The sequence below is a fragment of the Ochotona princeps genome, chromosome 15, assembly GCF_030435755.1.
Source record: "Ochotona princeps isolate mOchPri1 chromosome 15, mOchPri1.hap1, whole genome shotgun sequence".
NCBI classification, from domain to species: domain Eukaryota; kingdom Metazoa; phylum Chordata; class Mammalia; order Lagomorpha; family Ochotonidae; genus Ochotona; species Ochotona princeps.
The window spans coordinates 30,432,711-30,450,356 of record NC_080846.1 but is presented as its reverse complement, the minus strand read 5'-3'; the positions used below and the strand labels follow the sequence as shown (position 1 = coordinate 30,450,356).

The 17,646-nt window shown below is 38.8% G+C and overlaps 1 protein-coding gene across 7 annotated transcripts in view; it reads left to right on the top strand.

Moving 5' to 3' along the window:
- The window catches only part of OSBPL8 (oxysterol binding protein like 8), a 151,631-nt gene that overhangs the window by 92,171 nt on the left and 41,814 nt on the right, over positions 1–17,646 (top strand). For 6 of the 7 annotated variants that reach the window (XM_058673198.1, XM_058673197.1, XM_058673195.1 and 3 more), the window contains 2 exons: positions 14,183–14,253; positions 17,462–17,539. In XM_058673198.1, the coding sequence (XP_058529181.1) occupies positions 14,183–14,253; positions 17,462–17,539 (149 nt within the window). Of the gene's footprint in view, positions 1–1,953; positions 2,491–14,182; positions 14,254–17,461; positions 17,540–17,646 lie in introns of those variants that run through there. The other variant, XM_058673202.1, reaches the window with a different exon arrangement.

The window sequence follows — 17,646 nt, the reverse complement described above, 5'->3', positions numbered from 1 at the left end:
CTGTGCAGCAGCAGCCTGGATGGAAGAGGGTAGAGCATGGCCTTTACTCTTTCTGCAGAACAACACAGTGGGCAGCTCGCTCCCAAGTGTGAGTTCTGGGCCTGTGTGAGCCTCATGCTTCTCAGTGTAAGTGCCTCAGGTGTCTAGACTAAGATTGGGATCTGCTGGGGACTTCCTGTTAACCCTTTTGATACCAAAACCGCTGTTTTAGATCCTTACCCTGCAACATCTAGTCCTGGGCTCAACTTTCCTGCCTTACTCCCCAGCCTGTAGGGTTTCCCACCTTGTTTTACCCCTAGAGTTCAGGTCAGGGTAAGTAAGGCAATCCCTTGGCTGCCTGGTTAACATGGTTCCAGAGGCACAGTTCACAGGTACTGGACTGGGGGCATACACTTGGAGATTTCCTCAGCGCTGAATTTCACTGTGGTAGGCTTCATTCAAGACCAAGACTCATTTCTCTCTTCCTCCAACAAGATGTCTGTCTCTACCTTGTGCTACTTGGAGTGAGAGGAATATTAAAATAGGAAACTATTTCTTGTCTTATTATTGTTCAAAGCCAGACATTTCAGTCTCTTGTTGACTTTTCTAGCTCTTACAAAAGTAGATTGGTATGTGTGAATAACTAAAGATTGGTGACTCTGTGAGGAGCCTTTTTAATATGGAGAGCAGCGTTAGATTACAAATCGTGTAAGAAATTGACCTCTTCAGTGGCAGGTAGCAGTAAAATTTTATTATTTGTTATTTTTCATATTAAGGACTTTTAGAAGAAAAATACATTATTTACACCAGTGTTTTCCAATCTTGATTAGAATCCCCCCAAAAAACATGTTATGTTACTATCTGAAACATAAAATATAATAAAATAATTATTTTTCTATTGTCTGATTAGTGGTGATTTATTATTTATGACATGAAATAAAGCAAAGCAAAATAAAAAGCAACTGCCAAATTTGCAAACCTGTTGCTATGGCTACTAACCATAAGCTAACTTATTTTCTACAAAAGAACTATCTTTGCTTGTGGAAAAAAAATGTTATCTACAAGAAACTGAGTTTGTCTTAAGTGTCCATTCTGATAAAAAAAAAAAAGAGCCTTAGATTGTGTGGGATTTTGTTATATACATGAAAGGAAAATCAGTCATGAAGTATACACACATGGAGGAAACAAGCTCAAGTCTTATGGTGAAGTACTTATAATAATGAGCCACTAAATAAATTATAACCGAGTTGTCTAGTTAAGAGGATTTATTTCCAGGTTGAAAGTAAGAATTGTAATCAGAAAAATCAACATAGACTATGTAAGGAGAGCCAACGAGAGCTTTTTATCCTGAACTAAGATGTGGTAAGGTTAAGGGACTTTGTGTGTGATTAGGAGAAAATTCTTTGGAGTTTGAGGATCAGGTTTAGAGAGACAGTTTGGTATATCATTTTGGAAATAACAAAAGAAGATTTGTTAGATTTAATGATGTGAGGTTCATACCAGTGTTTCCTTTTGTTACTGAAATAACGTTTTTAAGTGGGAAATACTCATTGGTAGATTTTATATTTTGAAAAGTTTAATAAAGAAGTATAGCTGCTTATATCTGTTTCAAGGAAACATGTTTTGGGGCCAAGAATATTATTCTGAAATCATTTTAATCTCCTCTTTTGATTGGTTTGTATTAACACCACCTTAAGGGCTCAAACATCCTTGCTAAAGGTAGAACTTAAATGTATAGTTTCTTCTATAGCTGTTAGAATTCATCAGCATTTTACTTGAAACAGTATCTTTCCTTATGAATTCTTAATCATGGCTGAGGCAAGCAGTGGAGTAGATATAAATCTAGAAGTGTCAGGAAGGATAAAAAGCATTATTCTTGTATTCATTTTTGAAGTAAGCATAAGCTGGGAAGGAAAGAGTGGGAAGAGGTGGGAAGTGTTGCAGATATTACAAAGCCATAAGGGGGTGTGATGAAAGGCTTGCATCTTTGAGAAGAGAGACTATTACTTCATCCGCAATTGCTAAGTATTGATCGTGCTTTGTTTTCTAAAAAGCAGTAATTCAGGGAAGGACATTTCCTGGTTTGTTTAAAAGGTTAAATCTTCAGTAGAATAGCTGCCTTGTTTATCAGTTCAGTTAACGAAAATGAATTAAGCATGGCTTAGTGCCTTTTTCTGTCAGTCTCTATCTGTTTATTGCTGATTTGACAGTCTCTAGTCCTCCTTTGCTGTTAAATGTGTGTGTGTGTGTCCTTTGTTTGTGCTGGTGGGTTTTGATACGTTTGGATGTGAGAGAAGAGGCCGGCTCTACCATATGGTTTAATTAGCTTTCTGGGTGAGCATATACGTTAAATAGAGTGTTAAACCATGAAAGAAGAGAGCTCACAACAACGTAGATTTTCCTCGTGTACTGGGGTTTCGCCTGTTTTATTTCCTCCACGGATTGATGGCCGAAAGCTTGTCCGGAATGCTTCATTTGGAGGATACAATGAACTTTCTCCCTCCTTGCCAGGTTTGTAGGTTTAATCTTGCATTCTTGTCTTAATTTCTTGAAGGCTTTTCATTTGAAAGAAAAGGAACAGGCATCTTAACGACTGTAAAGCTGCTTTCATTTAAAGAAAGCAGTTGTATACTGACAGCTTAGGTTTCAGTAACTGCTGCTGCAATGCTTGACTTTTCCATATATTCTTTTACATTCTGTTTAGCTAAAATCGAGAACAAATGAATTGATAAAATAGGAATCACACATGCTTATAACATAAATTTTTGTTCTAATTATGGAACTAAATATTATGACCTTTTAATAAAATTAATCCTTTTTAGACTTGTAATAAGTGCAGATTTCTATAAATAAATTGTTCTGAGGATGAAACACAGATATTATTTATTGATTTGTTTTTATTTTCACCATATCCTATAGAATAGTAGCTATATTGAAATTGGTGTTAAGTATAAGCATGATTCTTACAATTTTATTATCCTAGTCTCTTAAATGAACACCTGACTGAGGTGTCGTGTGTAACTATAATTCTTGAAATACTTCACTTTCTTCTTATTGGATATATTTGTGTATAATTAATTAGTTTTTGCTGAGAAAATCTTGATATTTTTTCAGGATAATACTTCTAATTGTAGTGAGGCAGGTGATATGAGTTGGGCATTAATTTGTCAACGAGATGCAGACATAAACTATTGTTTGGAAAATATACTTTATAGCAAATATTTTGACATTTTTTGGTTGTCAAAGTTTTGAACTGCTACATAATTAATCTTAAATGTTTTTCTGTTAAACAAAAATATTGTCTCATACTCTCAGCAAAGAAATATTTATTTAAAATGATGCTTGCCTCAACCATTGGTATATTTTTCTTCACACATTTTGTTGAAGTTCATCACACTAATCTGTGTTCTTTCTTTTTTGTGAATATTCATGCTGATGTGTGATACATATAATTTTTTGAGATAGTAAAACACTTTATGGGAAGAATTCACCAGGGCCTTTATATAAATTGTCATGTAATCACCGATTTCATTTTCTTTTCTAACAATGTTATCCTAAAGTGGAAACCATATCCCTGAATTGTGCCTAAGTAGCCCAAGCTTTAAATAGTCTTCCTAATCCGTATTGAATCTTCTTAGTGGCATGGTTAATTTGGTACTTTTCTCCTGAATGTTTTCTCTGATTGTGTCCATTTCAGTATTTATTCTGACACAGCTTTGTGAAAATTTTTAATATTTTTAAATATGATTTGCTTTTTTGAATCTTGATTTTGTTTGTCTCAGTCACATTTATGACTTCTTCAAGCTAACATGCTTATTGGTACATGATGTTTGCTGACCTTCATGCCACAGATCTACTTAGTATCATTAGCAATAGAAAACTTCAGTTGTTCAAAGTTTGGTTTTAGTAACCAGGTACTTGAACACAGAACTATCTATCCATTTATCTCATTAAGGAATATATTGAAGGTCATCAGAATGAGTTTGTTTTAATAGTAAATGATTGTTTCCCACTTCTTGAAATAGAGGAAATCATATTTGCAGAAATGATTCCATATTCTGCTTAACACAACCAGTTGTGCTGGGAAAAAAATAAAACTCTTAAATATCTGCTGTATTTCATTAGGTAAGAGATAGAGCGGAATTAAGTACTTTAAGAAGTGTCATGAAATAAAACTAAAAAATGCACATATTTTGTGATGTTTCACGGTTGTATTTAAGTTATTTTAGATACAATGAGTTTTAACTGACAGAGATTGGTCCAACATTATGGCATTTTATGATAATTTTGTTTTATTACCTTGAGCATACCCTGTTTTATTTAATGTTACTTTTCCTAATACTAAAATCTTATGTGTTTACTTGGGGAAGTTTCAGAATGTCTACTTTAAATATATCCATGTAACTTTTTTATTATGATATACTCTGTCCAGAATCTACTCATTGTGACACCATGATGCAGTATATGTTTTGTTTTATTTATATCTTTTCTTTTATTTCAGCTATTACTTCTAGATACTCTCATTATACCAGTCTCTAAAGCAATATCTAAAATTGGGAATGAAAATGTTGAGCAAAAAGATCATGTATAGACTATGAACTGTAGTATATAGGTGAATTTTTACAGTATTTTGACTTCTCAGAGATGTTTTTCTAACAATTTCTTTGTTTCTCAGCTATGTTCACTTTTAATTAGTCACTCTATTTCTAGATAACTATTAATTGCTTTTATAGGAAATGTATATTATTTTAATATTGATAAAACATAGGTTGACTATGTATCTAAGCATTGATGTATCAAATTTGTTACCAAATTATGAAAGAAATACTATCAATGATGATATTACTTGAATTCTTTTAACAAATGAGAATTTAAGGTTAAAATAATGATTTATTCAGGAATAATATTCTGTTGCATTAGCAGGAGAGAGTGAACTATTTGGATAAATAAAAACTTATTTATACATGACAAAAAAATAAGGCCAGGGAGCTGAATAATTTGACCATGGTTATAGAATTATATGATGGAAGAGTTAAAAGCACTGGAATTATTGTAAATTTTTTGTTATTCCCATAAAGAAAAGATTAGAACAAAATACATGAGACATTTTTCTTTTTTTTTTTTTTAAAGATTTATTTTTATTGCAAGTCAGATATACAGAGAGGAGGAGAGACAGAGAGGAAGATCTTCCATCCAATGATTCACTCTCCAAGTGAGCCGCAACGGGCCGGTGCGCGCCAATCCGATGCCGGGAACCAGGAACCTCTTCCAGGTCTCCCACGCAGGTGCAGGGTCCCAATGCTTTGGGCCGTCCTCAACTGTTTTCCCAGGCCACAAGCAGGGAGCTGGATGGGAAGTGGAGCTGCCGGGATTAGAACCGGCGCCCATATGGGATCCCGCGGCATCCAAGGCGAGGACTTAAGCTGCTAGGCCACGCCGCCAGGCCCGAGACATTTTTCTTAAACCAAGTAAAATGTCAGTAGGGTCCTGTCCTAGCTCACCCATGCCCCTTTGTTAAGAGTTGAGCTATAATTAAGATTTCTCATTTACATGTCTAAGAAGCATTAGAATGTTTATCTTTCTTATGGAGAAAGATTCTTCAAACATAGAAACTACCACTGTCATTCCCTGCAGTGAAGCTGAACCATTGAGAGCTGATGGCTATCCAGAGTCATACTGCTAGTTCATGTTGGTGCCTGGTAATCCAACTCTATGGTCCGGTTTTAATGAGTTCTCTTGCAGTATTGTAAGCTTCACTTAAATACCTGGCTTTTTTCCTAGACAATAATAGCCTTTTTTGAGAGGAAAAAATGCAGAAGACTGTGTTGTGATATTATCCTCTGCATCTAGAATGGTGTACAACGCACACCCACAAGAAATAATCTCATCATTATTTCTTAGTTGATTGGAAAATTATCACCTAACATTCTAAATGCTCATCATTTTGAATATCTGTTACTTTGTAGGATCTATGACTACAGCCAATGCAGAAGCTAGTCTGAATCTAAGTATGTGTGTGTCACTGAATGAGACTGGACCTAAACTGACTGGCTTCAAACTCTATTAACTTAGGAGCCATTTGGAAGGCATTTGACTTCAATAAAATAGCCAAAATAATACTCTTACTGGTTTGTATATATTAAGAGACAGGTCGGGGGGGGGGGGGGGAAGAAGTTAAGAAAGTAGTGAGAATCAGTATAACTTTTCTAGAGAAAGATATTTTCATTGTAGGCCTCAAATTATTACTATAAATAATTTTTCAAGGTCAATGACTGTTGCAAAAGTCAAAAAGTCAAAGCTAGCCATTGAGATGTCCTTTGGGATGCCCAATCCCATTAGTAATTTCTGGGCTCAAGTCTCAGCTCTATCCTAGTTCCAGCTGTCTGCTATTGTGTACCCCAGAAATGCAGGAAGTGTTGGTGCAGAATATGGCAAAGGTAAGAGTAGAAATTAATAGAGTAGGGGCCAGTATTATGACATAATGGGTAAAACTGGCTCCTCTGGCATCCCATATGGGTCTGTTTTCTTGTCCTGGCTTCTCCACTTCCAATCCAGTTCCCTGCTAATGTGCCTAGGAAAGCAGAAAAGAATGGCCCAAGTGCCTGCACCCACATGCAAGACCCAGAAGAAGTTCGTGGGTGCTGGTTCTGCTCTGGTCCAACCCCAGCCGTTGCAGTCTTTTGGGGAGTAAAACAGCCACTGAAAGATGTGTCTCTCTCTCTCTCTCTCTCTCTCTCTCTCTCTCTCTCTCTCTCTCTTTCCCTCTTCCTCTCCCTCTCTCCCCTTTTCTTTCTCTCTCTGTGTAACTCTCCCTTTCAAATATTTTTTTAAAGAAGACAAATGGTATTAAAAATTAGAAGTGGCACAATTATTTGTGGAATACATACTAAACATGTGAAAATATTATTCACTTTTGCATGCTGAATGAAACAGACAGATTTTAATAGGTAAAATTTACTAACATTGCTGGCCAGCAAAGTAACCTAGTAGCTGAAATCTTCGCCTTGTATGCGCCACGATCCCATGTGGGCACTAGTCTGTGTGCTGTCTGCTCCACTTCCCATCCAGCTCCCTGCTTGAGGCCTGAGAACGCTGTGGAAGAGGGCCTATGCCTTGGGAACCTGCACCCAGAAGAAGCTCCTGGCTCCTGGCTTCAGGTCAGCACAGCTCAGGCCATTGCAGTCACTTGAGGGGTGAATCAGTGGACAGAAGATCTTCTTCTCTGTCTCTCCTCCTCTCTGTATATCTGACTTTCCAATAAATAAATAAATCTTTTAACAAATTTTACTAACTTTGCTTTAACAGGAAGTAGGATACTCAGTATACTATATACTTTATAAAATCAAGCAAAATTGGGCCCGGCAGCGTGGCCTAGCGGCTAAAGTCCTCGCCTTGAAAGCCCCGGGATCCAATATGGACGCCGGTTCTAATCCCGGCAGCTCCACTTCCCATCCAGCTCCCTGCTTGTGGCCTGGGAAAGCAGTCGAGGATGGCCCAATGCATTGGGACCCTGCACCTGCGTGGGAGACCCGGAAGAGGTTCCTGGTTCCCGGCATCGGATCGGCACGCACTGGCCCGTTGCGGCTCACTTGGGGAGTGAATCATTGGATGGAAGATCTTCCTCTCTGTCTCTCTTCCTCTCTGTATATCTGACTTGCAATAAAAATAAATCTTTAAAAAAAAATCAAGCAAAATTACATTATCTTAGTAGGTTTCACCACTGAACTTTTTCATCAGGCTGTTTGTGAGAAAACACAAACACAGGAAGTTGTAAGGATCATTGGTGCTGCCTTCCAACGGAGCAGCCTTCTGTGATTGGGGCTTTCCTCCTGTAGGCTGATGGTTGAACAGCCTGCACAAAGCCACTATCTGAGCATGGCTGAAAACCATGTGGATCTTGTAACAACCTGGACATTTTACATCCACAAAATAAGAATTCAGGCTTTGAACTAGCTTTTTGTGTTTTTTCCTTCTCCAAAGAGGGATGTAGTGCATCTCTAGCCAAAGACCTGTTGGTTTTCACCCTGACTAGCTCTTGGAAAGTGTCTTCGCTTCTAAAACTTTAGGGGAAATTTTTTTTTAAGATTTTTTTGTGTATTTAAAAGGTGGAATTACAGAGAGAAGAAGTGAGAGAAGGCGAAAGAGAGAATTTTCCATCTACTGATTCACTCCCAAAATGACCTCAATGGCTGGAGCTGAGCTGATCTGAATCCAGGAGAAAGGAACTTCCTCTGGGTCTCCTGCATGGGTGCAGGGGCTCAGAATTTGAGCCATCTTCCGTTGCTTTCCCAGGACATAAGCCGGGATCTGCATTAGAAGTGGAGTCTTCATGATATAGCCCGGCGCCCATAGGGGATACTAGAGCTGCAGGCGAAAGCTTAGCCTTCTATGCCCTGGAGCTGCCTTGGGAATCATTTCTTAAAACCCCGGAGCACTAACCATTAAAGAAATTATTAGGTTTGAGTACATTAAAATTAAGAGCTCTTTATAAAAAAAAGCACATACAACATATTAAAAAGATAGTCCATGGAATAGGAAGACATTTTTAATGCAATTGGCAAAGGATTAATATCTAGAATATATCAAGAGTTTGTATAGAAATCAATTAGAAGGGCCCGGCGCAATAGCATAGTGGTTAAAGTCCTCACCTTGCACACCTGGGATCCCATATGGTCAACGATTCTAATCCCAGCAGCTCCACTTCCCATCAGGCTCCCTGCTTGTGGCCTGGGAAAGCAGTCGAGGCCGGCCCAAAGCTTTCGGACCCTGCACCCATGTGGGAGACCGGGAGGATCTCTTGACTCCTGGCATCGGATTGGCTTGGGGAGTGTACCATTAGATGGAAGATCTTCCTCTCTGTCTCTGCTCTCTGTATATCCACCTTGCAAATAAAAAAAAAAAATCTTAAATCAATAAGAAAAAGCATTCCATTTTTAAAAAATTCATAAAAGACCTGAAAAGTTCCTTCACAAAGAAACAACTGACATGAGAAAATGCTTCATTATTGCTGAAAGACTTGCAGACTAAAAAAACTTTCTTTTTTTTTTTATAATCTATTTTATTGTGTTGTTGACCATCTTTACATAGTTAATTACAGTTAAAGAAAAAGAAAAAAAAGGTTCAGGGGGATAGGGAAGTGGGTAATACTATTATGTCCATATTGTTTCCATCTTGTATCTGAGGTAAAGGGGGATATTGAGGGAGGAGCCCCACCTGGTTTCCCGCCCACCCCAAGTCCCGGATGTGGGGCATGCTCTGAGATATGTGCTCGAGTGGTGTTAATAGTTCTCCAGTTATGAATCGCTGCCAGTTTCGCTCGATGAGGTCGTCCACTGATTGATATGGTCCATCATAAAGTCTCCGTTTGCCCCATTTTTCGCTGCCAACATATAGCTGAGATGAATGATTGATCTGCTCTGTCTTCTGTCTTTTCTTGATTAGAGTTCTGAGTCCAGCAGTTCGATTGGGGAGATCTCCAAAGAAACTTTGAGGTATTCCCAGACTAGTTTCTTGCATGTTCTAGCAAGCACAGGGCCCGGCACAGTCCATCACCCAGATCAGCTGGTGGTTGCAATTGCTGGGTTGGTTCTGTTTTCGGTCCCGAGTTGCACTGGAACCAATGGGTGTTGCAGTCCAGTCTGGTTCTGCCCAGCACGTACTCGGCCCTCACACTAACCAGTGGGAGCTGCAGCCTAGTTGGGACGACCCACGATAACCCACACCAGGCCCGCCCCCTACCCTGGTTTGCCAGTATGTGTAGCAGAAGACCAGTCTGTCCCCCATCCCATTTGGCTCTGGCACTTGTCAATGGGTATTAAAGCTTAGTTCTATCTAACCAACTCAACCATCCAGCCCTCACGGATGTTGTTAAGTGTCTCTCTGTCTAGCCACCCCAGCCCTCGTCCTAGTTTTCATGCCCTCCCACGGGACTAGTGACCCAAGAAGGGGGAACCCACTTTTTCCCTCCCAGGTCTCTCTGTCCCGGTTTATGCACTCTTTAGGTGGTTCTGTGATTTGACTTGACAGAATTAGTCCCCAGTGCCAGCTTCTGCGGCTATGCCCAAACAACCCTCACCCACTCTAATTTATGCTTGCACCAGCAGGAATAATCAGCCCAGCCTGGCTTTTCCCTGATCTGTAGCACTTGCAGCACACAGGTGTTGTAGCCTTGCATAGTCTAGTCTGTCTCTATCCCAGCCCACGCTCTCCAGTGGGAGTAGCTGTCCGGTGAGGGAACCAGCCCCTTAATCCCCCTGCCAGTTCTGCCCCTCCCTTCCTTCCTGGATCTCACGTGTGCTGGTTGGGTGCTGCATTCATATCCAGTACAGGCAACCACGCCCTGGCATTCCATAATGTGTACTGGTTTTGTCGCGACCAAACCCGGCTCATCCCACACTCTGATCTGGTGATCGGATTTGCCAGTGGGTGATACGGACTGATTCAGCCCGGTCTGCTCCTGACCCATGCTGAATGTGTGCCAGTGGGAAACTTTCCATGGCCTATTCTGGACTGTTTCCTATCATGCTTCTTGCGCTTACCTGCAGGGACTGTGTCCTGCCAGAGGAGTTGCCCAGGCTCCTCCATCAGAACCCCTCCCAATGGCAGGTTTTGCGCATGCCAGGGGGTCCTTGAGCCAGCCCTATTCAGTTCACCTCCTGTCCTAGCAGGAACAGTGGCTTTTCCTGGCTTGCTTTCACCCCATTCTGGTTCTTGTTGTTGGATGTTTCAGCCCAGCCATGGCTCGTCCATACCCACATACAGCTCACGCATGGCTCAGAATGGGGTTGAGACCCAGCCTAGTCAGTCCCACATCTATCCTCTGGTTCTCCATGACACCAGATGGTGTTGGGGTCTGAACTGGCCTGGTGCATCCAATCCCAGCCCACACTAGTGCCTCGGGAGATTGCAACTGTTTCCTAGATAGAACGCAGCTCCAATTCTAGCACATACGCCCCTTGGTGGGAACCTCAACCTAGTTCCGTTACCTCCCCGATTGGGCTTGTTCCTAGCTGTAAATCATGCACCTGCCCGTGGTTGCTCTGAGGACCAGTAGGTGCAAGAGCCTAGCTCGGTATGACCTGTGTTCCATGCTGGTTTCTAGTTTTGCTTGTAAACAAAGGTTTGCTCAGTCCTGCCCAGTACATTACGTTCCATTACCAATTTACACATTTTGGAGCCCTGCTAGTCCGACCCCCAGATCTGGACGGCGTGTTCACCAGCGAGAGCTAAAAAAACTTTCTTGTGGATTACCACATGTATATAAGACTGGCAAAAAATTAAAAATTTGTCATTGCTGATGTTACTATGAATATGGAGAAAGGACAACTTTTGTATCATAAACAATTTAATATGAAAGTTGAAGATTTATTCTAGAACCCAGGAATTCTGTTTCTAGATATAAACCCTAGAGAAAATCATGGTAATGACTACCATGATACATTTCTAATAATATTCATTACACCATTATTCATAAGGAAAAACTAGGAGGAAACCAAGTGTCAACAATAGAGTAAATAAACAGTGTTGTAATCTTGCAGTAACATTCTAAAATGCAGAAAAATGAATATAATACCTGTTTTGTTCTGGTCATAGGCTGTTATTGCAAGTTTTCTTTTGAGGAGAGTGGATTGTGATCAAGAATAGTAATGAGGATGCTATGTGTAATGCTCTATTTCTTGATCTGAATAGACGCCATGTAGACTGCTTGCATTCATTACATATGCATTTATATTTTATACATTTTCTGTAGGCGTGCTATTTTTAACATTCACATATTGCAAACTTTAAAAAAGTAGAACTGAAGCTCAGTATAGTTTATCATTCATGAAGGGTTTTTTTAAAAAATAGATTTATTTATTTATTTATTTATTTATATTGGAGAGTCAGAGAGAAGGAGAGACAGTGAATAAGATCTTCCATCTGCTGGTTCACTCCCCAAGTGGCTGCAGTGACCAGAGTAAGCCCATCCAAAGCCAGGAGCTTTTTTCCAGTCTCCTTGGTAGGTTCAAGGTCCCAGGCTTTGGGCCATCCTTTATTGCTTTCACAGGCCACAAGCAGGGACCTGGATGGGGCGTGGGGCAGCCAGGTGCCCATATGGGATCCCTGCTGATGAAAGGTGAAGATTTACCCAGTAGGCTACTACGCTGGCCCGATCAGTTACTTTCTGGGACCCTCAGTTTTTCAATGCTGAAACATGTCTTGTTTCTGACAAGGAAGACTGGAGAAAGTTGGAAATCAAGCACATAGCTTAGGTGCATTGGTTGCTGTTATTGTTGTTTATTATTACTTTAAATTAGCAGCATAATTCTCACTGTTATTGGTAAATGAATCAGAATTATCCAGGTACAAAGGAAGTTAAAGAGATATAGATTACAAGGAAAAGATGTCAAAGTAGAGTCTCATAACTGGGGGAGAAATAGGGACCAAAAGCTGTAGTGCAAGTTTGGTGGGAACATACTAAGAGAGCAAGCCCCTCCCTGTCATGGACTTTTTTGGAGGCTTGGGGGAGGGTGGTTATGCAACAGTGCAAAACTGCTCTCCCTGAGGTTTCAGGTAATGATAGGTGAATATCACAGGTGGGCAGAAGGGACCACGTAAGTGGGTGTTGGGGGATGTGGTGGCTCCCAAGCTCCTGACCCTGAGCTAGCTGCCTACCCGCAGAATTGTTCCTAGGTTTTGGTCATTATGAATAAGGCTGCTGTGAACATTCTTGTAATTCAGATTTGTTGTACAGCTATTACTTCTGGATATATCTAGGATTGGCTAGCTCTCATATGTGTTATAATATATGTATGTTCTGCCAAATAATTTTCCAAAGTGGTCATATAGCTTTATACTCCCACCAGTAGTTAACAGGGTTCTAGTTGCTTCACATTCTCACTTGTATTTTGATGACTCCCCACTCTTCATTATTTAGAATTCCCTTTTTGGTTTTTAAATAAATTTTATTTTTTAAATAATGATTACCTGCTTGATCAAGGTGGGAAGGATCAAGGTTTAGGGAAAATCGGGTGAATTCATTGCTTCCAAATTTGCTATTTCTTCTTGTTGTTCCTGGGGGAGCAGGAGAGACAAAGGGGGAAACCTCTCAAAACTTTCCACACGTCCCAGTACCCAGGGATGAGGAACCACCAGCTCATATAAACCCAGGGTCTCAATGTGTACATATTCCAAGGGTTCTGTATTTTTTACCAATCCGAGGATGATGTCACCCTCCCAGTGTCCATTGACTCCATTCACCTAGGTTTTTTGCTGTCATTGTTTGTTTGGAGTAGTTTTCCAGTTTTCTCTGTTCTGCCACAACAACAAATGTGCTGCCATTCTCTCCTTTTGCAACAGGTCCTGTGTCCACTGTTTTACCTTTTTCATTAATTAGGGCATGTTCTTGCAGGTGAGTCCAAGCACCTGGACGAGGTGTCCCAAGCATCACCAGGTCCTCCACCTCTGGGGCTCGCAACCCTGACATCCCCCTAGTAGGTGGGCCCCAAGACCCGCGACAGGAGACCCAAACCCCTCCGAATCCCCCACCCCTGGGGCTCATGACAGCCGCCATTTCACAGTAGAATTCTGTTTATGGTGCAGAATTTTTAAACAGTTAAATGTTTATTTCGAATGCCTACAGTTCCAGCTCCATTGCCTGGAAGGCACTAGTGATGGCTAAAATTCCTGCCACCCTCATAGGAGACTTGGATTGAGTTTTGTCTCCTGGTTGCTTTAGTGCGAGGTGATGTGGACATTTGGGGACTGAGTCTACAGATGAGCACACTCTATCCCTCCATTTCAAATATACATACATACATATATATGCGTACATATATTTTTAATTCTATGTTGCATTTATGAAAGACAGTAGATTTGCTTCTCTACTGCCAGTATCATATGAGCCAGAGAGGGGAAAATATATCTTTTTTATATTACAGAAATAATCTAGTAAAATGTGTGGATTAAAAATGCAGTGGATTTGCTTTTAGCTGTTATAAACAAAATACAGGATAGGTGATATTGGTACGTTAGGAATGACCTTAAAATGCTTCACAGTGGGTTTTATAGTGACACAAGTTAAGCTGGCACTCAGATTGCCTCTCCCACAACAGAGTGCCAGTTTGCATTCTGAATACTCTGGTTTTGATCCAGCTTCCTGCTAATGCACTTGAGAAGTAGCAGATATATTCAAGCAGTAACAGAGATGTCTATTTTTTTTAAGGTTTTGAAAGGGGAAAGGAAGATATTTCTCAAAATAAAGATGAATCCTCTCTTTCTATGTCAAAGAGCAAGGTAAGTGTATTGTTTACCACAAATATATGATCATGGTGCTTTTTTCTAATATTTAAGATAAAGGCTCTGACACTAAAATTCTGTCAGGCTTTTATGGGATATTTCTTATATTTAATCTAAACCATGTAGTATATATGAGAAGAATAAAATTCCACAGGGGACGATTGAGGTGCTATTGGTTACTTGGAAATACAACCCCTTGGTAATTCATGTTGTCTCCAGAGTAAGAATGTTTCTGATAGGATTTATATAGCAGTGCTCAGACTCTCTGAGGCTTCAACTCAGAGGTTTTCATGTGTTTGAAGAAAATTCTTAAGTGTTTTGGGTTCAGCTAGATGGCATTAAAATATACATACATTTTACTGATTAAAGGCCAGAGATCTTTGCAGTAATACTGAGTAGTTAAACATTTTCTTGGAATAAGACATAGTTTCTAAATTAGTATTTCTCAGACTGATACTCTTTTGTATTTTTAAGAAGTTTTAAGAATTATTTTTCTTCTTTAAATTTTTTTCAAACTTTGGGTTGATATGATGCTTTTGCATTTGAAAGGAATATAATTTAGTTTTTCGGCACATACACACAGCATGCCAGCACTTTGCTTTTCCATCTTCCTATTTTGTTGTTGTTGGAAGGCTTTTCTCTTTAAGAGTACATGTTCATGTTGAGAAACAGTATAGCACAGTTTTCCTCCAGGTTTGTCAGGGGATTCCACTTCTGACTTTTCTGTATGATTAGGATTGATAGCAGGAGTAGCCTTTGGTTTGTGGAATCAGACGTCAGTGATGATGAGAACCTTTCTCGTAAGCCTGTAAACTCCCTGCTGTTCTCAGCAGTGTATTTTGCTCTGTTTACCGTGGTTTTTATTCCTGTTCTTCAGAGTGATTAAGATGATTGCACAGTTTGTTCTTATGTATGATTTTACACAAATGTTCACACTTTTCAAATATTATATGAAAGTTCATCTGTCATTTGTATGAAGTACTTAAGGCAGATAGTTGATAGTACTTTGTATATGTGTATAGATACATTTTATATGCATATATGTTCATTTATAATGTATATAAAGACCTTGGTCATGTAGAGAAGAAAAGATTTCTTCCATTTCCTATTGCAGAGTTTGTTAGCTAAACTAATATAGTAAAAGTCAGATTAAAGGTATAAAAGCTTACAAATCCATTTAATACAAGTTCTGTGTGACCGAGGAGCCTTCAACATGAAGACCCCCCAAAATAGTAAAATCTGTTTATGTTTGTACTTTGATGTGATGAGTATACAGTCATATAGAAATTGTCTAAGCAAAAGGGAGTATGACTTGATAATAATAAACTGTGAAGAATTTAGCAAGGCCTGTTTCTCCAGCTTTTTGTAGGTATCTGTGTCATTGGATCTTTTCTCCCAACTGTAGGAAATAGTACTTACCTCCAAGGAAGTTTAGAAAATTCTTTTGTAGCCTGCCTCACTGGAGAAAGGGAGAGATGGTCAGATAGTGATCCTCGGACTTCTGAACTTCTCACAGTTTGCTTCCGCTGGAAACATTCTGCTTGTGAAGATGCCTTTTTGGGGGTGGTATATTCTAAGCCTTGTCAGCCATTTTAAATGAGCTGTGTAGTTGAAAAATATCAAAGAAGAAATAGTTTCTCTTGTATCTGACACAACTACAGTTTAGTGATATTTATAATTTTTAAAATAAGCTGTTTTCAAACAACTGATGGTAGAATTGATGCATATATGGTTGTTATCTCATTTAACCTCAAAACAATATTCCAGTTAGAAGAAATAGCCTCATTTTACAAATGAAGAAGCTTAAATTGACAGAGATTAAAACACTTTTCAAAGTCATGTAGCCTATAAGAGAACAGTAGCTAAGGAGGAAGAGAAATGAAAAAAAAAAAAATACAAAGAAACAAGCAGTTCTATACTTGAGTCCTGTGATTATCATTAAAATAGTGATCAAAAAAGTTTGTGGAGAAAGGGAAACTTCAGTTAATCAACAGAAATGATTCTTGGTATTTAAAAATTATGTTGACACATAAAATTTAAAAATAGTATGTACGTATCTTGTGTAGTTTGTTTCTCAGATTTAGACTGCAAGTACGGCCAAGGTTCCTGAAATACATGTGCTTTGATCTACAAGCTCGTGTAAAACACCCTTCTGACCTGCTGATTCCTTACACATAGAAATCTTTCAGGAATGACCAAGCCAGATTCCAGCTGTACTAACGATTATTAACTAATTCAGAAAATCAACCTCTCTAAATCTCCATTTCATGATTTACAAAGTGGAGGGTGAGAAATTGCCTGTTATGTCCAGTTTTCAAGGTTCTTATGAAGAGTAAATAAAAATATGGGACATAATCTAAAAAATCTGGAACAAATACAAGACATTATCAACAGTTTAAGTGCATTGTATTCATAGAAATTAAATCACAGAAATATTGATGTGAATGCTGTACAAATTAGGTAGAGTGTTTAATTACTGGGTAGTTAAGATATTCATTTTTATTTCCATTAGGAGAAGAGTAACAACTGTGCTGTACATGTACCAACATGCTAGATTTTACATGGGCTAGCTCTTTTTTTTTTTTTTTTTTTTTTACAATCGTTACATAGTTAATTAGGGCAAAAAGATTCAAGGGCTACAGGAAAGTGGGCAAGACCACTATTTCCACATTTTCTTCTTTCCTATATCTGGGGCAAAGGGGAAGGTAAAGGGAGAAGCCCCACCGATCTCCCACCCATCCCAGGTCCCTGATGTGGGGCATGCTCCGAGGGTCTTGCTCAAGTGGTTTTGATAGTTCAATAGTTATGAATTGCTGCCAATCTTGCCATTCCAAGCATGGGCTGGCTTTTTATTTAGAATATTTAAATGTGAAAAAACATTAATTTGGTTAGTTTTAAGAATAATACCTATATTTATATTTATTCTTGGCAACACTTCAAAAGACACAACATAAAAATTTACAAATGGACTGAACTTAATATTGTAGATTATTTGTTTTTACTTTTGTGTATTTGGAAGTTTGACATGAATTTTTTTAAATACAAATACTATTTAGAAATAAATCGGTATTTTAAAATGTACATTTCCTTAAATCATAGGAATGACACAAATAACAACCTTAACATAAATTTCTATGTGGATTGTAGAGAACAAGTGAATATTTTAATTATTATTTCATTCCTGTTCATTTCTGTGTGATTTCAGTCTGAATCTAAACTTTATAATGGCTCAGAGAAGGACAATTCAACTTCAAGCAAGCTCACAAAAAAGGAATCTCTTAAGGTTAGTTTTCACAGTTATTTCTAGAAAGTAATATACGTTGTGCTTTATATATGCTTTTCATGTGGATTAGGATAAATATGTGTGTTCCTAAAAAACAAAAAAAAATC